The 23,554-nt window shown below is 48.8% G+C and overlaps 1 protein-coding gene across 2 annotated transcripts in view; it reads left to right on the forward strand.

The window, feature by feature from the left end:
* TNFRSF1B (TNF receptor superfamily member 1B) overlaps nt 1-22,356 on the forward strand; it is a 43,033-nt gene extending 20,677 nt beyond the window's left edge. For both annotated transcript variants that reach the window (XM_053281415.1, XM_053281416.1), the window contains exons 3-10: nt 4,383-4,511; nt 6,669-6,818; nt 9,463-9,556; nt 10,078-10,280; nt 13,831-13,902; nt 16,224-16,246; nt 17,331-17,586; nt 19,031-22,356. In XM_053281415.1, the coding sequence (XP_053137390.1) occupies nt 4,383-4,511; nt 6,669-6,818; nt 9,463-9,556; nt 10,078-10,280; nt 13,831-13,902; nt 16,224-16,246; nt 17,331-17,586; nt 19,031-19,314 (1,211 nt within the window). In that variant the 3' untranslated portion in view covers nt 19,315-22,356. The remainder of the gene's footprint in view (nt 1-4,382; nt 4,512-6,668; nt 6,819-9,462; nt 9,557-10,077; nt 10,281-13,830; nt 13,903-16,223; nt 16,247-17,330; nt 17,587-19,030) is intronic.
* Nucleotides 22,357-23,554: the final 1,198 nt, after the last annotated feature.

Raw genomic sequence — 23,554 nt, forward strand, 5'->3', positions numbered from 1 at the left:
AGCCTTATACTGAATCAGACCCTTGGTGCATCTAGCTCAGTATTGTCTTCACAGACAGGCAGCGGCTTCTCCAAGGTTGCAGGCAGGAGTCTCTCTCAGCCCCATCTTGGAGATGCTGCCAGGGAGGGAACCTGGAACCTTCTGCTCTTCCCAGAGCGGCCCCATCCCCTGTGGGGAACCTCTTCCAGTGCTCACATGTAGTCCCCCTTCTAAATGCAAACTAAGGCAGACCCTGCTTGGCACAGGGGACAATTCACAATTGATAATCGACAATTGTGGCTGGCTACCACAAGGCTGACTTTCCTCCCCATCCCCTCGACAAATAAGCCTGTCCTAAGAACATAGGAAGCTGCCCGATACTGAGTCCAACCCTTGGTCCCTTTAGCTCAGTATCATCTACATTGACTGTCAGCGGGTCTCCCAGGTTTCAGGCAGGAGTCTTTCCCAGTCCTACTTGGAGATGCTGCCAGGAACTGGTAACCTGCAACCTTCTGCATGCAAAGCAGATGTTCTACCACTTTGCTGCAGCCTCATCATTGAGCTGATATTATGAATATGAATACATTGGAAGCTGCCATATACTGAGTCAGACCATTGGTCCGTCTAGCTCAGCATTGTCTACCCAGACTGGCAGCGGCTTCTCCAAGGCTGCAGGCAGAAGTCTCTCTCCACCTGATCTGGAGATGCCAGGAAGGGAACTTGAAACCTTCTGCTCTTCCCAGAGCGGCCCCATCCCCAAAGGGGAATCTCTTACAGTGCTCACACATGTGGTCTCCCATTCAAATTCAAACCAGGGTGGACCCTGTTTAGCAAAGAGGACAATTCATGCTGGCTACCCCAAGACCAGCTGGAGAGGTATGGAGAGCTAATGGGAGAAATATGCTCCCATTAGCATATTGATATACCGCCTCAAACTCACATCTCTGAGCGGTTTTGCGATATTAAACAAAAGATTAAACAGATTAGAAGACCGCCTAGAGATTCGCTATACTAGGCAGTATAGTAATGTGAGTGAGTGAGTGAGTGATAGAGAAAAAAGATTCGACAGATTAAAACAAAAATCAAAGCATTAAAATAATTTAGGAACAATGACAGTTTCTATCCGTCTAACTAAAAGCCTGGGTGAATAAATGTGTCTGAAAAGCCCTTTAAAAAGCAGTCAGAGATAAGGAGGCTGTTATTTCAGCAGGGAGCGCATTCCAAAGCCTCGGATCAGGATCCCAAATTCCGTGGTTTGGGTGTCTAAAAAGTTGCCAAGCTATAAAACTGTAGCACTTTAAAACTGATTGATTGATTGATTGATTAAGAGCCATCATGTCAGTGTCAACTCTTAGTGACCACACAGATAGATTCTCTCCAGGGTGATCGGTCTTCAACTTGGCCTTGAAGGTCTCTCAGTGGTGCATTCATTGCTTTCGTCATCGAGTCCATCCACCTTGCTGCTGGTCGTCCTCTTCTTCTCTTTCCTTCCACTTTCCCCAGCATTATGGACTTCTCAAGGGGGCTGAGTTTTCACATAATGTGTCCAAAGTAGGATAGTTTGAGCCTGGTAGAACTTTAAAATGCAGGTTATGAATAGCTGTTATAAAATGTTAAGGGGCACTCTGCAACTGAGCTATGGGTCAAATGAAATGTGCCTGCAAAATGAGCTTTTAAGAGTTGTGCTTACAATCAGAAGCACGTCGCCTTTGGGGGAGAAAGAGCTCAGAAGAATCCCAGTGGTTATGCAGCTAAACTCCGAAAGGTCAAAGATACGGTGGCTGGTTTTCTACTGAAATTTGCTGCTGAAGTGGGGAAGAACCATAGCTCAGTGGAAGAACATCTGCTTTGCCTGCTAAAGACCTTAGGTTCAATTCCTCGCATTTCCAGGTGGAGCACAAACCAGAAACCAAGGAAGCTGCTACCAGCCAGTGCATACAGTCTTGAGCTCAATGTTTGGGCTCGGTTTGGCAGCTTCATACCAAGAACATACAGAGCTCAGTGGCAGAGTACCTGCTTTGCATGCAGAACTTCCCAAGTTCAGTACGTGGCATCTCCAGAGAGGGCTGGAAAAGACCCTTCTGTCAGAAACTCTGGATAGTTGGTGTGTGTGTGTGTGTGTGTGTGTGTGTGTGTGTGTGTGTGTGTGTGTATGTGTGTGTGTTGGGGGGGGATTGTTACTGTAGAAGCAGCAGCAATTTTAATGTAATTATTTAAAAATAAAAACCCAAATAAAGAATCCACAAATTGCTACCTATAAGGCAATTAACCAACATTTAATCATAATCCTCCCAAGTCCGAACATGATCCATCGTGATTGCTGTGAAATCACTAAAGTAAAAGTAAAGTGTGCTGTCGAGTCGGTGTCGACTCGGGGTGCCCACAGAGCCCTGTGGTTGTCTTTGGTAGAATGCAGGAAGGGTTGACCATTGCCTCCTCCCACGCTGTGTGAGATGATGTCTTTCAGCATCTTCCTAGATCGCTGCTGCCCAATAGAGGTGTTTCCCATAGTCTGGGAAACATACAAGTGGGGATTCGGACCTGCAACCTCTTGCTCTCTAGGCAAGTTACTTCCCCGCTGCACCATTAAGGATCACTACAGCGACCAAAAGAATCAATAAAAACTTGTATGGGTGCCACATCTTTTGTATATTATTCAAAAAGGTCCAGAATTTCAACAAGACATCTATTTCCAATTTGTAGTAAGATGGTCCTGAAATCTGGAATCATCTCACACAACCCCACCAAGTTTTGCCAAGTCGATTAAGTCCGTTTCTCAGGCAGAATAAATGTCCATCCAAAGTGGAGTGTCTGATGGAGCCAACAAGAAACAATCTTCAAAGAAATAAATATCCATCTATTCCTGCATCGTCTTATACGTACAGGTGGTCCTCGATATCCGTGGGGGTTCCATTTAGGGATAACAACACTAATGCTGAAACCAGGCATTAAAGTCTATGGGATCACAGGGGTTAGGTTCCTGGAGGCCCAAAAATCTCCCCCCAAACAGCAAAAATTGGGCAAAAAACAGAGTTCAGCAACGTCCCCCAGAAGACTGAATGTTGCCATTATTATTCTATGATTTTTTTAAAAATGACATAAATATATATTTTTTAAACTGAGACACAAAATAACTCCATTTGACAAAATGGTAGCCGGAAATGATCTCCAAGGTCATTTCCGGCCACCCCCCAACCCACAGATATGTGGATTTAACCCCTCGTTCACCCTTTTTGCACACATATGCCGGGGTTGAGCGTCGGTTCTTTGACTACAGCCACATGCAACTACAGGTGTTGGTTCTGTGGGTAACAAGGTTTTCCCGGCATTACCCCATGCCTGCAGTAGTCCATCTTAGGTCTGTTCTACAAGAAATGCAGAGAAGGTGCTTTGCCGGTGGAGGGAGAGGCCATTCTGTTTCACTCCTTCCTCCCCCTGCCCTGCCTTTTTTTTTAAATGGGCAGCACGCCCAGAACCATAAACAGTTGTCATTAGGAGTTGGTTGGTTCCGAACGGAAATGGTTCCATTTCTTGTCCCTGCCTCCAAGCAAGGGCTGTTAAGCTGGAAACCAGCGCATAAAGAAACCGTCCAACTTCTGCAAAGTGGCAAATGTCAAGCAGCAAGATGGCTGGGTTTCCTGTGTTTTTCAGTACGAAGCCGGCGGCAACCAGATGTGTGTGTTTCCCCGCAGACACTCAAAGGAGAACTCTGGACTCCCTGCAAGTCAGGGGCGCAGACCCGTCAGGATCTCTTTTCTCGTTCCTTACTTCCATCTACAAGTTTGCTCAAAGAAACACAGAAGCGAGCATGATTGTGAAGACAGTAGCAATGGGTTTCGCAAAGTACCTGTATTTACCCACATAGGAGACAACTCTGAATTTCAGACGACCTCCTTAAAAAGAGGGGTTAAATATAGGTGATACCTGCCTTTACTCGAAAGCAACAGGACTCTGGATTTAAGAAAACCCCACCTTAAGTGGCGCAGCAGGGAAATGCTTGACTAACAAGCAGAAGGTTGCTGGTTCGAATCCCTGTTCGTATGTTTCCCAGAATATGGAAAGACCTATATTGGGAAGGAGGGAGGGAGCAGGGCGAAGCTCTTCCGGGAAGGTGTCCCAAAGCCAAGGGGCCACCACCAAAAAGGCCCCAGTGTGAGGGGAAAGGGCAAAACCCCCCATGGTCCCAATTTAACAGGGATTCCCAGATGTTCACTACAACTCCCAGCATTCCCAGCTGCAGTTGCCTTTGGCTGGGGATTATGGGATTTATAGTCAACATATCTGGGAATCCCTGTTAGAGGCAACACGGGTCCCAATCTGGCCTGGGTGGCACAAATGCTTTTTATGAGAAGTGCAAAGCAACGGGTGTGTGTTCACAGACTCTGTCCTCGTTTGTGTTGCAGGTCATCGGCTCTTCCAGGGATGTACTGACAATGCCAACACCCAGTGCCAAGCCTGCGAGGAGGGCACGTATACGAAGAGCTGGAGCCGAGGCGACCGCTGCTTTAGCTGCTCGGCGGAATGCAGAAATGGTACGCAGCAGCCGTCTGCATTTCGGGAACTCTCTGCCTGGGCTGGGGGCGGTGGGAGGCGGCCATGCAATGGGGATCCCTTCCTGTCCTGACCAGTGTCCCCTCTAACAGGGAATTCCAGATGTTGTTGACTACAACTCCCAGAACCCCCAGCTGCAATGGCTTTTGTTTGGGGATTCTGGGAGTTGTAGTCAACAACATCTTTGAATCCCTCGGCTTATGTACATAGTATGTCTACTGAATCATTCATGTCTGTTTGGGAACCCTTTATAAATTATAATATCCGTTATGGTCAAACTTTGTTCCCATTTTCTGGACTTGGCTTATAGTGTTTTCGATATGTAACTTGCAAGAAGCTGATCAGATCAGATTTTACAACTTTAAGAGTCTGAATTTCTTTTGCTTTATCTTGCTCTAGATATTTTTTCTTTACAGATGTAATTAGAAAAATGAGGTTTTTCTTTATGAAAAATGATTGGTTTTATATTGTCTTTATGGTGATTTGTTTCTGTCTCCTTTGGTTTACTTCTTAACAAAAATTCTTATTTTAAAAAAATATCTATCTATCTATCTATCTATCTATCTATCTGGGAATCCCTGTTAGCGGGCACACAGGTCTTGACTCCACCCTGGCTAGTGACCCTGGCTGATGGCCGGACTACCCTACTCATGAGTAGCCCCCTTGAAAGGAATAGGACCAATTGGCCAAGACTCACTGGAAGTGACCACGTAAAAGGGATCCCTTCCTGTCCAGACTAGTGGCCCTGGCTGATGTCTGGACTGAGTTACTCATGAGTAGCTCCCTTGAAATTAATAGGTCAAGCTGGCCGTGGCTAACTGGAGGTGGCCAGGAAACAGGGATCTCTTCCTGTCCTGACCCCGCCCCCCCATTGGCTGGTGACCCCAGCTGACACTACACATGATTCAGCTGACGGTACCCATGAGTAGCCTCCTTGGTATTAATAGGACACATTGGTTGTGACTAACTGAGCAACTCTATCTGATCCTGAGGAGGCAGAACCAGCCCTGGGCCCCGAGCCTGAGAGAGCTCCAGAGTGAAAGCCCCCTGAAGAGCCTTAGAGCCTCCCATATCACTGAACCCCTGTCCTCGGAGTTGGAGGACAAAGGGAGGGGAGTGTTGAGGGGGTCAGCGGGCATAGGGAACCCTGGTGCTGGAGGTGACGGCCCCTTAAATCCCGCCTCATCCCGAGAGTCCTCTGGGTCAGACCCAGGTGTTACGGGGTGAGGCTTGGGGTTCATGATACCAGGAGGGATAGCCTGAGATCAGGGCGAAGTAACGGCTCAGTCGACCTCTGACTAGTTTCAGAGCAACGTGTCCAGTGGAGCTTTCCATGGTGCTGAAATCTTCCCTCTCTCTGCCCTGTCATTTATCCTCTCCCCCTCTCTCCATTTTTCAGACCTGTCCTGCAGGACAGGACAGGAGACGTCCCTTCTCTCTTCCCTTCTCTTCCCAGAAGGTCTACATCTTGCCTTCCTATCTCCTCGGAAAGCCCACCTTATCTGTGAAGCCTTTGCCTTCATCCTCATTTTCAAGGAAAGCCAAAAATGTGCCTCTGTGCCTATGAATCCTTCATTACCTTTGCCTCTCCTTCTCTCCTGCATTCCAACGGTACATTGTAAGCTCCTTGGGGCAGCAGCCGATCCTGTTTGCTTGTGCTGTAAAATGGCAGTGGCAGTGAGAAGCACATAAGTAATAACAATGGCAACTGCCACAAATAGAAGTGGGGACCTGCAAGGCGTTGAAGAGCAGAAGGTTCCAAGTTCCCTCTCTGGCAGCATCTCCAAGAGAGGGCTGAGAGAGATTCCTGCCTGCAACCTTGGAGAAGCCGCTGCCAGTCTGTGAAGACATTACTGAGCTAGATAGACCAATGGGCGGACTCAGTATATGGCAGGTTCCTATGTTCCTTTTCCTCTGCCTTCTCCCTTCTCCTTTCCCCTCACCTTCTTCCTTCTCCCCTCCTTCCTGAAACTATAATTGATTGATTGTGGAATGTGGTTGGTTTTGGCTACCAGAACTTTGACAAGGTTTTCTTTCATACACACCCATTCTCTGAATACATAATATTGTTTCTCATCTTCTTCCTCTCCAGCAGTTTCTATAACCACATTGTGTCCAATTCCTTTCCTTGAAAACAGGATTTGTGGAGAGGAAGAGATGCACCCAGACACAAAACCGATTGTGCTGGTGCCCCTTTGATGAATTTTGTACTATGAAGATCTCCGAAACCTGCCTCATATGTCAACCATACCAGCGGTGCAAAAGGGGCTACGGAACTGCCGTGCCAGGTAAATCCGAGAAGTCACCTTCTCCATAGGTGGCAAATTCTGAACTCTATTGTAGGGGTGTGCATGGAACCGGTTCGGTTTGAATCCAGACCAGATTTGATCTGACCCAACCCACTTCTGGGTCTGGCGGATATACTTGCATTTTTGTGGGGCATTTATTTATTTATTTAACATATTTGTATACGGCCCAAAACTTTCTATCTTCTTAATTTATTAAGAAGATAGAAAGAAATAACATGATTGCATTAACATCTCTTGAACTTCCAGCAGTTACATATGACATATGACAATCCAAGATTCCACTTCCACCCTTTGCCATCCTTCGCCCTCACAACGGAAATATCAGATATAAGTAATATATCTTACAGTAGAAAAATATCAGATATAAGTAATATACTAGCCAGCCCTCGGTTTTTTTTAAAAAAAACACAACAAATCTGGGGTGTGGATGTTGACCCGGTGCTGTATTATGGTTTATGAAAGGTTCTCAAGTTGACGCAAACGTTTTCTCTGAATTATTCCGCAAATATGCAGTAACCTTAGCCATCGAGGCGTATTCCCATAGCTTTAGTCACCATTCATTCAAAGTCGGGATTGCTTGGTGACCGTAGGTTGGCGTTGTAAAGAATCCTAGCGGCAATAATCATAAATAAGGACAACTCCGTGTATTTATATGTAAATAAATGTTTTTTAAAATGTAAATAAATAAAATAAGTGTAAAATAAATAAATAAAATATTTGTTAGGTATGCCGGGCTTAGTCATATTCCGGGGATATACTTGTAAAGGGGAATCCAGCAAGAATTCCCCTTTACGAGTATAGGGGCATTCCCTACAGCAGAGCTTCTCAACTAGGGTTTCTCCTGATGTTGCTGAACTACAACTCCCAGCATTCCCAGCTTCGATCAATAGTTTATTACAGTCACAGACCCGGACAGTTTACAAACAGCAGCCCAGCAAAGCAAACCAACGGGGTTATGATACCGCGATAAAATACAGAGATTAAACACATAGATCAGCTAGAGTTGACTGGCTGCGAAACCGAACGGAGCCACGTTCTAAGATTGCAAATGACTATGATGGGGGGATTAGACCAATGGTTCCCAACCCGGGTTACCTCCAGGTGTTGAGGAACTACATCTCCCAGCAACCCCAGCAACAATTTCTTGTGGCTGGGGGTGATGGGAGTTGTAGTTCAGCAACGTCTGGAAGAACCGTGGTTGGCAACCACTGCCCTGTAGTAAGGCAGGGGCTTAGTACCTTGATTTTTCCAGTGGCGGATTGCTGTAGTGGAGGCGGATGTGGTGGTGGAGATGGTGGGGGGTGGGGGCTCCACCAACCCCCCCCCCCCAGCCCCCCACCAGCCTCCTGACGAGCAGCCTGTGCCACTGTGGTTGGGAGAATCCCCTGCCCTGCCTAGATCTTCCTAGTGAACAAGCTAGCCCTGGGTTGAGGCCATAACCGAGGGTGAGCGAGGCAGTCAGAAGGGGGCGAAAGCAGTGAGACCGAGCCTCACCCCTGGCTCATGTCCACCCCACCCCCCCACTGTGCCCTCTAACCGGGATTCCCAGATGTGGTGGACTACAGCTCCCAGAATCCCCAAGCAAAAGCCGTTGCAGCTGGGGATTCTGGGAGTTGTAGTCCACCACATCTGGGAATCCCTGTTAGAGGGGACACAGCCCACCCCCAACCCCCCGCCCCACCCCCGGTCTGCCTGCCGTGGTCGCCACTGCTTCCTAGGTGCAGAGAGAGGCAGCTGGTGTGACTAGTGGGCATGAGGGACGGGTGTGAAGCGTTCAAGGCGAAGAAAAAAGCAGGAGCCCGAGTGGCAAGTGGGTTCTCTGAGCAGGTGCTTTGTTGCTGGCAACCTTTAGCTAAGCAGGGTCCGCCCTGGTTGCATATGAAAGGGAGACTAGAAGTGCGAGCACTGGAAGAGATTCCCCTCAGGGAATTCCCCTCTGTGCCTATATCCACTAGTGGCAAAACGGGTGCACTGCCCTCCTGCTGCTTAGGAACATAGGAAGCTGCCCTACAGTATACCGAGTCAGACCCTTGGTCCATCTAGCTCAGTATTGTCTACCCAGACTGGCAGTGGCTTCTCCAAGGATGCAGGCAGGAATCTCTCTCTCAGCCCTGTCTTGGAGATGCTGCCAAGGAGGGAACTTGGAACCTAGATGCTCTTCCCAGAGCGGCTCCATCCCCTGAGCGGAATCGCTTCCAGTGCTCACACTTCTAGTCTCCCATTCCAAATGAAAACCTAGGTGGACCCTGCTCAGCAAAGGGGACAAGTCTTGCTTGCAGCCACAAGACCAGCTCTCCTCCCCGAAGTGCTTCCAGGCCACTTAGTTCATGTGCTGTTTTGAGGTTGGGGGGGTGCTCGGAGCGAGGCGGAGAAAGAACACACCCGATTCGAGTGGCGCATCGACATCGTGCCGACTGCAAGCGGCAGACGGTCAGTGCACCACTAGTGGCCACGCCCCTGCTTCTGACATCATACATGGGGGTGTGGCTAATGCACACGTGCACAAACGGCCATGGGGCGAGGGCACCCATAAGAGCCTGTCTCACAGCTGCCGGTGAGTTCCCTATTCCTCTGATGTGCAGCAGCTGGTTACCATTCTTTGAAAATGTTCCTTTGCTTGTAGGCACTGAAGATCGCGATGTGGCGTGTGCGCCGTGCGCTCCTGGCACTTTTTCGGACGTGGAATCTCACAACGCCACCTGCAGGCCCCACAGGGTGTAAGTTGACTCATTTTCTTAATGCGGCGGGGACATCAGGGCGTCTTGCAGGTTACACTATTTGGGGGAGATGAAATAACAGGGAAAGATGGTGTCTTGGCAAAATTGTTCACACGCACACTTAATGCACATTTTCAGAGCCAAAAATACGGTGGGGGGGGGGAGAAAAAGAGCAAAGGGATATAACAACATTCCTGCATGCAACCTTGGAGAAGCTGCTGCCAGTCTGTGAAGATGATACTGAGCTAGATGGGACAATGGTTTGACTCAGTATATGGCAGCTTCGTATGTGCCTAAGGCCTTAGGGTTGGGCTTAGAACAAACCTGCTCAACTTAGCCCCCCCCCCGCTGTTTTTGGACTACAACTCCCATAACCCCCAGTAACAGTGGCCAATAGCCAGGGATTGTGGGAGTTGTAGGCCAACATCTGCAGGAGGGCCAATGTTGAGCAGCCCTGGCTTAGAAATCCCCGTTGCATTTTTTAAAGTTTCCCTTCAAATCTGCGATTTTGTCCCCTGCAGCTGTCAATCACAACGTACCCCTGGGAACAGGACACACGACGCCGTCTGCCACGATTCCGTGATCGTTGGAGGAAGTTCTCCTCCTCCCAGCACGGTGCCTGCAAGGAGCCGGCTTCCTCCACTGACATCGCTTACCACGTGTTCGATGGCGGATACGAAGGAGAGTCAGGGAAACCTGTCAACAAACATTTCTCACGTGGCTGGTGAGTGAGGGCGGATTGACTCACTTCTGCTCGGAGATCACGCAGGGCTGCTCTTTGTCCACGTAGCTCCCAAGTTGGCGACTCTTTTGTGTCACGTGACCATAAATGCAACCAAATTGCTAGACTCTGCAGGGCTGGGCAAGCTTGGTTTTTGGATCACGGCTCCCATCATCCCCTGCCGCAGGAGCCAATTGTCAGGGATTATGGGAGTCGTAGTTCAGTATCCGCTAGAGGGACATCATGGACTAGGGTAGTGCCCAGGGCCGGCTATGAAGATAAATAGCACCCTGGGTGAGAAAAGTCTTTGGCGTTCCCCCCATAGGAAGCTGCCTTCTGCTGAGTTGGACCATTGGCACATCTAGCTTAGTATTGTCAGCACAGACTGGCAGCAGCTTCTCTAAGGTTACAGGCAGGAGTCTCTCGCAGCCCTATCTTGGAGGTGCCAGGGAGGGAACTTGGAACCTTCGGCATGCAAGCAGGCAGGTGCTCTTCCCAGAGTGGCCCCATCCCCTACGGGGAATTTCTGACAGTGCTCACACATGCAGTCTCCCCTTCAAATGCAAACCAGGGTGGACCCTGCTTAGCAAAGGGGGCAATTCAGGCTTGCTGCCTCCCATAGTCTATCTGTGTTGGGTTGATCAGTGTGGCCAAGTTCTGATCTGATCTGATTTGTTTCGTTTCTATACCGCCGATTCAAAAAACAGCTCAGGGCAGCAGGGGTGTATCTAGGGTGGGGCAGGCAGGGCACGTGCCCCGGGCGCCACTTGAAGGGGGGCGCCATTTCTTAAATTTAAATTTTTTTTTTAAATGGCCACCAAAACCAAAATGGCCACTGGGAATGCTCAAAGGGCCTCTATGAGGCCCTAGGCCATGCCAGGCCTCGCAGAGGCCATTTGAGCAAGCGTGGCGGCCATATTGTTTTCAGCGGCCATTTTTAAAATATATATATTTTTTAAAATGATCACAGCACATGCTCAAATGGTGCCTGTGAGGCCCTAGAAGCCAGTGGGAGGAGGGGAAAACTTTGCAGACCCACTACAGCCTTTAGGAAGTCCCCCGAAGGGGCTACAGGTAATTAAAATAATAATAATAATAATAATAATAATATAAGTCACTGTACACATATTCAGATTGGCACTGTGTACAGAGAATCAGGGCTTGTGAATACTGAGCTGAAGTTTATGAGCTAAGATTGTATCCATTTGCTCTAACTTTGCTTCTTGTGATAAGTGAGTTAAATGTGATGTCTTAATAATATGGCTATTAATGGTGAGTTTGTCTTTGAATAGGTGAAATCCTTAGTATTAAGGCCCACTGGGAGTTTCTTGCTCTCTTTCTCTCATTTTAACTGTCTTTCTGAAATACTAGAATATATTCCAAGCAGTCACACAATTTACTCTGCATATCCTTTAATTATTTTCAGAGTATCTGGGAAAGTCAAATTCTCCATTTATTTTTAAAACTTATGTAATCGTGATGCTACAATGCATAGCAGAGAATTAGACAGGCACTTCTATTTAGTTTTTCCAAGTACACCTCTGCATAATATTTGGGTATTTCATGAGCCCCAGCTATCCGAAATTTGTAGGTTCCCAGCATTTTTTGGTCCGGCTACATCCACTGCTAAATAGTTTTTGAAAGATTAAAAGATTAATGAGCTTGACTTGTATTTTTCTGCTGATATTATGGTAAAGTTATCTGAAAGATGGGTGTCAGATGTTTGGACAGGGGGTGCAATTTCAGTGGCCCTAGGTGCTATTTTCCCTAGATACGCCTCTGCAGGGCAGTTACCGCAAGCACACCAGATAACTCTGGCCACTTCCAGCCAGGGAGTAGACAGGGTCGCCCTGTAGGACTTTGGACATACCGAGTGCCGGCGAGGGGGGGAGTGGAGGGAGGGATTAAGTGCACCCATCCCCGCCCTTAAAGTGTGAATGTTGAACCTCCCAGTGTTCGAACCTGTTCGGAGGCCCGTCAAAGAGCCTCCGAACAGGTTCATGCACATCCCTATCATAAAGTGACCAGGCTGGGCTTAAAAACATTTTTTTAAAAAATCAAGTGAGCTGAGATGTTTAGTTCTGGAGAGAATAATGCTTTCTCCATTGCTCCACAGGGTTGCCTCAGTGAAAACTGAAGATTAAGGGGAGAGAGCTGGTCTGGTGGTAGCAAGCATGAATTGTCCCTTTGCTAAGCAGGGTCCAGCCTGGTTTGCATTTGAATGGGAGACTACATGTGTGAGCACTGGAAGATATTCCCCTTAGGGCAGGCCTGCTCAATTTAGCCCTCCCCCACCCCCCGACTGTCTTTGAACTACCATAATCCCCAGCCACAGAGGCCAATACCCATGGATTATGGGAACTGTAGGCCAACATCTGCAGGAGGGTCAAAGTTGAGCAGCCCTGCTTAGGGGTTGGGGCTGTAGCTCAGCAGAAAAGCACCTGCCTGCTTGCATGCAGCCCAGGTTCCCTCCCTGGCAGCATCTCCAAGATAGGGCTGAGAGAGATTCCTGCCTGCAACCTTGGAGAAGCCGCTGCCAGTCTGGGCAGACAATACTGAGTTAATTGGACCAATGGCCTGACTCGGTAAAAGGCAGCTCTCTGTGTTCCTAAGATACTTAGAACTGATATGTATATGTTTTAATGCCTTGGCCCTGTAGCATGTAATCTGAAAGGTGACAGCTTTTCTGGACAAATTCCTGCGGGTGCTGAGCAGAGTTCCCTCTAACATGTTTTCCCAGATGTTGTTGACTACAACTCCCAGAATCCCCAGTGGCAATGGATTTTGCTTGGGGATTCTGGGAGTTGTAGTCAGCAACATCTGGGAATCCCTGTTAGAGAGAACACGGGTGCTGAGGACGCAGTGAATGCACACCCTTGCTCAAATTAGGCAAGTGTGGACGTCTCCCTGCTCAGGGAGGAAAGTAGCAGGGGCGTAACTATCATTGGGCAAGGGGAGACAATTGTCTGGGGGCCCACTGCCTGGGGGGGCAGAGGCAAGTCACATGACTGACTCCCCCATCCACGCACCTGCCCGAGCTTCCTTCAGTTGTATCCATCCTCCGAAATTGACATGAGTGTTAAGACCTTGAGCTACCAGAACAGCAGGTCTTTCTCTAGTACCATTGCATCGTCCACAATTTACAAAACCTTTAAAAAAATAATTTAGGATGATGTTCTATTGTGGCACATAGGAGATAGATATAGCTATGTTTTACTATGTTTTTGTTACCACTATTCAGCCTCATTTAAGATTTCTTTACTTCATGAGCTGAGCTTCAGTGAGGGGAGGGGGCCCATTTTAAAATCTTGTCTCCGGGCCTACTCCAACCTTGCTACGCCCCTGGAAAGAAGCATGTAGCAATCTATTTAAGGTTTCCCCCAGAATTTTTTCTTTCTTTTCTGAAACACCTCCTCCTGTTGCTTCATTGTCTAGAAACCCAACATTTTAACCACAGGACTTCCTAGCAGAGGAGAGAAAAAGTAGGGCTTTCTTCTTGATTTGCATGGAAGTCCATTTTCCGACGTGTATTCTTTTTTGGTCTTGTTTTCAGGTTTACTCGCCGGCGTGACCCTTCTCCTTCTGATGGTCGGGGCTACTCTCTGTATCGTATTTAGAAGAAAGGGTAAGATGAGCATACCATCAGTATATCACAGAGGACGTTGTGGTGCCCTGAAGCACTTCCTCACAGATGTCCCCCAAACACATAAAAACCCTACAAAGTGTCCCACTGGAAGAAGTCCAAGGGCAATCTAGTCTAGCATCCTGTTTCCCACAGTAGCCCACCAGGTACCTCTGGGAAGCCCACCAGCAGGGGATAAAGGCAACAGCCTTCTATTGCTGTTCTTCCACAACAGCTGATATTTGCAGGTAGACTGCCTCTGTACACTGAGGATCAGTTGCTAAAAACCTGGCTAAATAACCAAAGACAAATCCCACTGGCCCAAGGCCCATCTAGTCCAGCATGCTGCTTCCATACAGTGGCCCACCAGATGCCTGTGGGATGAAGATATGAAGGCATGCCCTCTCTCCTGCTGTTGCTCCCTTGCAACTGGTATTCAGAAGCATCCTACTTCTGAACCCAAATGTAGCCTATGGCCATTAACCTTGGATGGCTTTAAAAATGGGTTAGACCAATTCAGGGAGGACAAGTCGATCAGGCTAGTAAACATATGCTCCGTGAATTGGTCTAACCCCACTTTTAAAGCCATCCAAGCTGGTGGCCACCACCGCATCCTGTGGCAGAGAATTCCACAGACAAATTAGGTGTGGTGTAGAAAAGTGACGACTTTTGTCGGTCCTACATGTCCCGGCAATCTGTTTCACAGGATGACCCCTGGTTCTAGTGTTGGGAGAGTGGGATAAATCGACACAGCATGCATAATTTTATTAACCTCTACCATGTCTCCCTGAGGTCCAGACTAAAAAGCCTCAGATGCTGTAGCCTTGCCTCGTAAGGAAGGTGCTCCAGGCCCCTGATCATCTTGCTTGCCCTCTTCTGCAACTTTTCCAGTTCTACAGTGTCCTTCTTAAGATGCGGTGACCAGAATTGTACGCAGTACTCCAAATGCAGCTGCAGCATAGGCCATATAATGCTCCAGAGGGCACAAGGAATAAGCAAAACGCACATTACAGGGATGTGGAAGCTTTCGAAACTTTCTGCCTCTGAATTTCGCCCTGGGTTTTGGAGGTTTGAATTATCTGGGTTTTTTCTGAGCTGGGACCAGTGCACGAGGGAATCAGTGTTTCCTCTTACAGGGATTTCCAGCTGTTGTTGACTACAGCTCCCAGAATCCCTAGCTGCAATGGCTTTTGCTTGGGGGTTATGGGAGTTGTAGTCAACAGCATCTGGGAATCCCTGTAACAGGGAACACTGTTACACTGAACACGGAATACTCCATTGTTTTGGTTTTTCTTTCTGGATGTTGCACAGTCTGCTGCTTTTAACCATTCCTTCCATTCGTTTTCATCTTGCCCCCTCTCACTTAGTCACGTGCTTTGCAAAGCCCTGGACAGGTTCTCACATGAGGCTGACGAACCAGAAGATTTCCTCAGTTTCTCAGCCCCACCTGCTGGCCAGCGCTTGCATTGCATGAAGGTGGACAGCTCCTTGAAAGGGTCGACTCAATGTGCGGCCGCTGTGAAAAAGGTCAATTCATGTTCGGGATCATTAGGAAGGGGACTGGAAATATAAGTATACTGCCCTTATGCAAAACTATGGTGCGGCCTTTGTTTGGTCTAGGACCGTAAATAAAACTTGACTTGACTATGGTGCAGCCACATTTGGAGTACTGTGTATAGTTCTGGTCACCGGATCTTAAGAAGGACGTTGCAGAACTGGAGAAGGTGCAGAATTGGGCAACCAAGATGATCAGGGGACTAGAGCACCTTTCCTATGAGGCAAGGCTACAGCAACTGGGACTTTTTAGCTTAGAAAAAACTATACTTCTGGTTAGCAATCAAGGGCGCTAAAAGGGGCAAAGGTTTAAGAGAGAGAAGTGTGTGGTTTGGGAGTTGGCTGTCTTATAAATTAAGAACATAAGAACAGCCCTGCTGGATCGGGCCCAAGGCCCATCTAGTCCAGCATACTGTTTCACACAGTGGTCCACCAGAACCAGATGCCTCCGAGAAGCCCACAGGCAAGAGGTATGTGCATGCCCTCTCTCCTGCTGTTGCTCCCCTGCAACTGGTATTCAGAGGATTCCTGCCTTTGAGGCTGGAGTTGGCCTGTAGCCCTCCGACTAGTAGCCGTTGATAGACCATGAAGTTCCCCAAACCCCTCTTAAAGCCATCCAAACCAGTAGCCAACACCACATCTTGTGGCAGAGAATTCCACAAGTTGATGATTTGTTGTGTGAAAAAGTACTTCCGTTTGTTGGACCCAAGTTTCTTGGTAATTTGCATGAAGGGAAATTAATTTCAACTTTCCATTTTTCTCCTTGACAGCCCAGCGTGACAATGAAAAGAAGGTAAGTAGCATTGGCCTCTGTCTCCTTTCCCTGTGTAAGCTGCGTCCATTCTCTATAAGTTCCAGTAAAGTCGTAGTTGCGTCTTGTCAGTTTGGATTGCATGCAAATTGATGTAATTCACAAGTTTCACCACCACCATCACCACAGACCACTTGATAATTACTGGCAGACCACTTCATAAACCTCCTTTTGTTGTGCACAGGAAGCTGCCTTATGCCGAGTCAGGCCCTTGGTCCGACTAGCTCAGTATTGTCTACACTGACCGGCAGCAGCTCCCCAAGGTTGAAGCCAATCCCAACATTTTTGTGCAATGGATGATCCCAGTGATGGTGACTTCTAGATCTTTTGCTTACACCTCTGACCGTCTTGCTATTAATGTGAACGGATTGGGCCCAGGGAATTTAAGAGAGCGCCACCACTTTCATGAACCCTACCCCCAATTAAGATCATTGGGGGAGATCCAGTCTCAGTTACTGATTTGTTTGGTGGGGACCCAAAACTGGGTCTTCTCTAGGGTTGCCCGGGCACCCAAGGCTCTGGAATGTGCCCCCCAATGAAATTGGAACCTCCCTGACTCTGTTTCCAAATGGCATCTGAAAATACACCTCTTTTTACCACGCTTTGCGTTTATGATGTGTTGAAGTTGGTTATTTTAAGTTGTTTTATATGATTTATCATATAAAACAATCCCTACTGGGATTATCGCTGCTCCATCCAGGTTGGCTTTGAGGAAACCGCTAAAGACACCTCTTCTCAGCCAGGCTTTTAAGCTATGTAGTCGTTTTCATGGGGAATTTGAATTTGAATTTTTAGATCTTTTGACTGTTAACATTTCTTGGTTTGTTTTATTGCTGGAAGCTGCCTAGAGACGTCAGTAGTGGGCGGTATAGAAATGTTAATTAAAAAAAACAATTAAAAATTAAATTTGAGGTTTTTGAGGTACCATTGCGTGTCAGTGGTATATGAACTTAGGTTGAAAGGAGGTATATAAATATCTGTTGTCGTATTCGTCATAAATGGCCCAGAGATTTTATATGGGGCGGTGTAACAATACAATGAATAAACCAAGAAATGTCCCTTCTAGGCTTTCTCGCCAATTGAAAAGGCTTTGGACAATTGGCCCCAGGGCCCCAGTGCTCTGGGGCAGGAAGAACAGAACCTCCTGCAGATCTCCACCTCCAGCAGAGCCTCTTTGGAAAGCCCCCTGGGGTCTGAGGAAAGCAGCGGGATCATCAGCAACATTAGCACGGTGGAAGAGGACGATACGGCGAATCTTGCGATACAAACGGAGCCGGGATCGCTGCTGAATAACTGCAGCCACTACAGCGTCACAAGCTCAAGTGAGAGGCTGGCGAGACCAGATAACACAGGGCAGCACAACTTGAGCCCTCCAGCTGTGGTTGAACAACTCCCATCACCCCTTGCCACGGTGGCCAGTCATCAGGGATGATGGGAGTTGTAGTTCAGTAGCAACTGGATGGCCACAGTTGAGAGGAGAGCTGGTCTAGGAGAGGAGAGCTGGTCTTGTGGTAGCAAGCATGACTTGTCCCCTTAGCTAAGCAGGGTCTGTTCTGGTTGCATCTGAATGGGAGACTTGATGTGTGAGCACTGTAAGATATTCCCCTTTGGGGATGAAGCCGCTCTGGGAAGAGCAGAAGGTTCCAAGTTCCCTCCCTGGCAGCATCTCCAAGAGAGGGCTGGGAGAGATTCCTGCCTGCAACCTTGGAGAAGCCGCTGCCAGTCTGTGAAGACAATACTGAGCTAGATAGACCAAGGGTCTGACTCAGTATATGGCAGCTAACTTTGTTCATATGTGCTGCTGTGAGATAAGATAACTCTTCAGAGTGGAGGTTTTTCTGTGCTACCACACATATCATTCCAGAGCCCCTATTCATGCTCTCTGTGGAAGGGAGCAAACGGAAGCGTGCTAGCTAGACGTGGCCCTGGGTTCTAATCATGCGGAAAAAGCCTCAGCGTGTGCTCATCATTTCCCTTTGCAAATACGTGCTGAATGCATGGAGATCTGGGAGGGTTGCTAGCTTGGCCAGCTCCCCTCACACATGTCTGATAGCTGTAATAGGCTGAGAGTCACCAGTTGGGAGGACATTTGGGAGGCATTTCCCTTTGAAAAGCAGCCCGCTTTGACAGATACGAGAAGCGGTCTGGAATGTTTGGTAGCAGCGTGTGTCGCTGTTCCCTGTAACAGGGGTTCCTAGATGTTGACTACAACTCCCACAATCCCTAGTGGGAAAGATCCACGCCTGAAACCTTGGAGAAGCTGCTGCCAGTCAGTGTAGACAATACTGAGCTAGACGGAACCTGGGTCTGACTCAGTAGGCAGCTTCATATGTTCATCCGGTGCATCCATAGTTTTAGAGCAGGGCTGCTCAGCTTCAGCCCTCCTGCAGATGTTGGCCTGCAGTTCCCATAATCCCTGGCTATTGGCCACTGTGGGTGGGGATTATGGGAGTTGTAGTTAACAGCTGGTGGGGAGAGCTAAGTTGAGCAGGCCTGGTTTAGGGGACGAGCACACAGGAGGTCCCAGGTTCAATCCTGGCAGCATCTCCAGATAGGGCAGAGAGAGATTCCTGCCTGCAGCCTTGAAGAAGCTGCTGCCAGTCTGTGCAGACAATACTGAGCTAGATGGACCAAGGGTCTGACTCAGTATATGGCAGTTTCTTTATCTTCCTAAAACTGATTATTAGGCACCATATCTGGCAGACGTTTGGACTTCCTTCTGCTTGTAACCAGTTTTCTCTCTCTCGCTCGCTCGCTTTTCAACAGAGCAAGCAGGCAGCGGGCACACACATGTGAACGTCAGCTGTATCGTCAGCGTGTGCAACGCCGACCACAACGTGGAGTCCCTGAACAGTCCCGTGATTAGAGTTTCTGCAGATGGTGCTTTGATGGAAGAAGATCTCCCCCTGTCCAAAGAAGAGAGTCCTGTAAAAAGGGAGACGAAGAGACAGACAGCCGTCGAGGTGGAGGACAATATGGAGGTGTTTGCCTGCGATGAGAAAAAGGTGCTTCCGCTCAGCATCCAAGACGTCGGGATGAAAATCAGGTGAAGGAGCCAACGGCCTGGCGATTTGCGAATCCATCCTCCTTGGGCAGCTGAATTGCTTTCTAGAAAGCAGCGTCTGCTCAGTTACAAAAGTGTTATATTTTTTCCCCCAGTTCTTGACAGTGGCTCGTGAAACTCAGGTGCTTTATTTAGTGGGGGCGGGGGGTGGGGAGGAGAGACTTGTGCAGAAATTAAGCTTGTGAACATATTGCACATATTGGATTTGTCGTTGACCAGATGCAAAAGTGGGTCTTGGGGTCTTGGGAGTGCTTGGATTGCCACGATATTTCTCCAGATCCGCAACGGCGGTGACTTCGGACTCTAGCGATCTTCATTATTTTCCAAGTCACTTTGGCAAGAAGAACAGCAGCAAAAAGCCTTCCGTGTGAGAGCCGTTATACACTGTGCCGACCTCTGCACAGGACTGCACCTTTCTCAGCGAGGGGAGGGCCCTTTAAGAAAGACGGAGCCCTCAAGAGCTCTAGGAGGAAAGCTACTCTTCCCAGCAGGCTGTGCGTCCCTTCCAAGATGGCGCAGGGGCTGAAGAAGGCTCCATTTCCCTAAAAGGAGCATCACCCAGTGCTGGGCAAAGCGCAGCAATGCATGCTGGGAATGATCGCCTTCGCTGGGCGCCCAAGGGACCGGGCAGAGTATTGCGCTTTGGCCCAATCTCCACGCAGGCGCAGTGAACTATAGCTGGGAGCTACCCTTTGGGCTGATTTTGGACCCTTTCTTGCAGTGAAGAATGCTCATACAGGGTCATGTCTGCATTCGGCATTCAGACATTACGCTGCATGAGTGTACGGTTGTCTGTACACTCAGACGCCTGTTTGTGTGGAAGCCTGTACACCTGCCGGCATGGCAAAAGTAGAGCCGGATACAAGCCCCTCAAATGCACGGTTCGGATCGGAGGTGTACTGCTGTACCTGTGTTCAACTTAGCGTGGGAATAGCTGTACCTGTGTACAGATCTGTACCCAGGGGCGCACCTGGGTCTTTTTGACCTTAGGCTGAAGGGCTTTGGATGCCTCTGTCTGCGCGCATGCGCAGTCGGAACGATGGAGTGTTGCATTCCGTGACATCACGGAATGCAACGCTCCATAGGAGAAGGCCGGTCTGCAGGCCGAGCAGACCCACCTCCACCCGCTGCCGGGGTGGTGGCGAGTGGAGCGGAGCAGAGCAGGCGAGCGGCGGCGGCGAAGGGGATATAGCGGCGGGTGCCGGGCGGCAGCAGCAGCAGCGGCACGAGCATAAAAAAATAAATAAATAAAGCGGCGGCAAAGGGGAAATAGCAGCAGGGCGTCGGGACTCTGGGGGGCATTTGGAGGCCCCCCAGGAGGCAGGAGGCCACGGACCCCCGCCCTGTGGTCCGTGCCTAAATGCACCACGGTCTGTTCCTGTGTGCCCTCGTCATACGAGTGTTGGACATAATGTGTGAATGGGCTTCTTGTCATCCTCTTATCCAGCTCCTTGGCTTGGTGGCTCATATAAAACCTTCACAGCTCTTGTTTCCCAGCATCTGCCTTGTTCCTGATCTTCCTCCCAACATGCATGAAAACAGGGTTTTTTGCAACTACCCCGAACCCCAAGGCTGTAGGAAGAGAGAGCCTCGTTTCGTCGTCGGAAGCCTCTGTTCTTCCAACAGCTTTGCACCACTCCAGGCGAAGGCGGCAAGGGTCTGGCGTAGGGAGCTTGAAGTCCTCTGGCGGCTACCCCACCCCCTCGCGGTGTTCCCTCCAACAGGGATTCCCAGATGTCGTTGACTACAATTCCCATAATCCCCAAGCGAAAGCCACTACAGCTGGGGATTCTGGGAGTTGTAGTCAACCACATCTGGGAACCCCTCTTAGAGGGAACAGTGCCCCCTAGGCCTTACTATCGCGCGTGTCCCAAGCCACGCCCCCTGTGACTGACATCAGATGCAAGGGGCGGGGCCAATGTCAAGGGCAGGGCCCATCAGACCTTCCCTTCCCCAGTCTTGAGAAGGCAAGGCAATGGGCTCCCAGTCAGCGATCCCATAAACCGCTGACTGGGGAAGGGAAGCTCGGCCTGGGGTAACGGGTCCCGTTCTGGGAAGTGGCCACGCCCCCTTGAATCGGATGCAGGGGGCGGGGCCTCTCCCATCCTTCCCTGGTCAGCATTTCAATGAATGTCAATGTCAATGTCAATGTCAGTGTTTCAATTTCATTGGAATGCGTACTGGCTGGGTTTCCCCCCTAAGCACAGCTAGCATTTCAGTGGAAAACTGGCTGGGGGGAAGAGGGAGGCGGTGAGTGGGTGCCTTAGCGGCCCCCTAGAACCTGGCGGCCAGAGATCCTTGATCCCCCCTTGCTCCCATCCCTACGCCCCACATCTGGCCCAGTACAGGGGTTGCAGGATATTAGGCATTGGGTCCCTTGCTAATTAAAACGTTTATTATGACCTCTTAGATATGTCAGTTAAATGTGAAGTAGCTTTTGGCGTGTCTTGTGGTTTTATGAAAATTCACGAGAATAAATTATCCTTTTCAGTGGTGGGGAGACGTGATTGACACTCAACGGTGTTGTGAGAAAAGGAGGGTCGAAACCGCGACCCTAAAGAAACGGTGCAGAACTTTTATTTTATCTTCTGGACATATTCAGTGTTTGTTTACCAGTCCACAAGCTATCCCCAAATATGTCCTAAAGAATTGTACAGAACCTTGCTTTGCCTTTTGACCGTAACCATGTGTATTCACCAATATGCAAGCACTTTTCAACTTGGCTTTGATTTTGAGCATCCAGTGAATAAATAATTCTGTGTTTTCAGCTAGCAAATTTAGATTGTAGCTGCCGGCAGCCCCTAGAGAGTGAAAATAACATTTTACATAGCTTGACCATCTTATTATGGCTTCTACCTCAGAAATTGTGCCAGTGTCTCTGGGGGGGACCAAACCTTGGTTGGGCTCCAGGCCCACAGAGTGGCCAGATAACCCAGCACAAACCCAATTTGAGCCCGCGTTGAATTGGAATGTTATGCCTTTGCTTGTCTTGTGTTACGTACAAATAAATCTCACTCATTTCCCGTTATGGTGTGGCAACTTTCTGTAGCATGCGTGTTAATCATACTTGCCTCTTTGTTCATCAACATATTGACATAGCAAGCTGCTTTACGGAGTCAGACTATCGGTCCACCTAGCTCAATGTTGTCTACCCAGACTGGCAGCGGCTTCTCCAAGGTTTCAGGCAGGAGTCTCTCTCTGCCTTATCTTGGAGATGCTGCCAGGGAGGGGAACTTGGAACCTTCTGCACACAAGCACGCAGGTGATCTTCCCACAGGGACCCCATCCCCTGAGGGCCAATATCTTACAGTGCTCACACATGTCATCTCCCATTCAAATGCAAACCAGAGCAGACCCTGCTTAGCAGAGGGGGCCATTTCTGCTTGCTACCGCAAGACCAGCTCTCCTCCCTTCCGTCACGAAATCTGGTAATTTTTTCAAGTGTTGGCTGCCTGGCTTGTAAACACCAGCAACAGCTACTGGAGGGACACTGTGCTGGAGCTGGATAGGGCCAGTTGCTCTCCCTGCTAAATAGAAGAGAATTAGCACTTTAAAAGCTGCCTCTTTGCTCAGTGGAAGAGACCTTGAGGTCTTCTATCCAACCCCCTGCTTGGCTCAGGAATCTTCTGCGACACCTCTGACAGATGGCCATCCAGCCGTTGTCTGAAAATCTCTCCTGTGAAGGAGAGCCTCTCACTGCATGAGGCAGGCTGTTCCACAGGCCAGCAACTCTTACAGTTAGGAAATTCCTCCCTAATTAATTTCTAAGTCTGCTTCCTTTCTGAAGCAGATTTCTAAATCTGGAATTTTCTAAAGCTGCCTAAATCGGCTTCCTTTTAATTTCAACCCATTGGTTCTAGTCTGCAGAACCAACAGAGAACATGTTCACTCCTCCTCCAGTCTGACAGCATCTCAGATCTTCGAAGATGGCATCCCTGCGTCTCCTTGGTTTCCTCTTCTCCAGCCTAAACATACACTCCTACAGCCGTTCCATAAAGGGCAGGCCTGCTCAACTTTGGCCCCCCCAGCTGTTTTTGGACTATGGTAAAGTGTGGCGTCAAGTCGATTTCAACTCCTGGTGCCCACAGAGCCCCGTGGTTGTCTTTGGTAGAATACAGGAGGGGTTAACCATTGCCTCCTCCTGCGCAGTATGAGATGATGCCTTTCAGCACCTTCCTGTATCGCTGCTGCCCGATAGAGGTGTTTCCCATAGTCTGGGAAACATA

Source organism: Hemicordylus capensis, chromosome 16, assembly GCF_027244095.1.
Source record: "Hemicordylus capensis ecotype Gifberg chromosome 16, rHemCap1.1.pri, whole genome shotgun sequence".
Lineage (NCBI taxonomy): Eukaryota > Metazoa > Chordata > Lepidosauria > Squamata > Cordylidae > Hemicordylus > Hemicordylus capensis.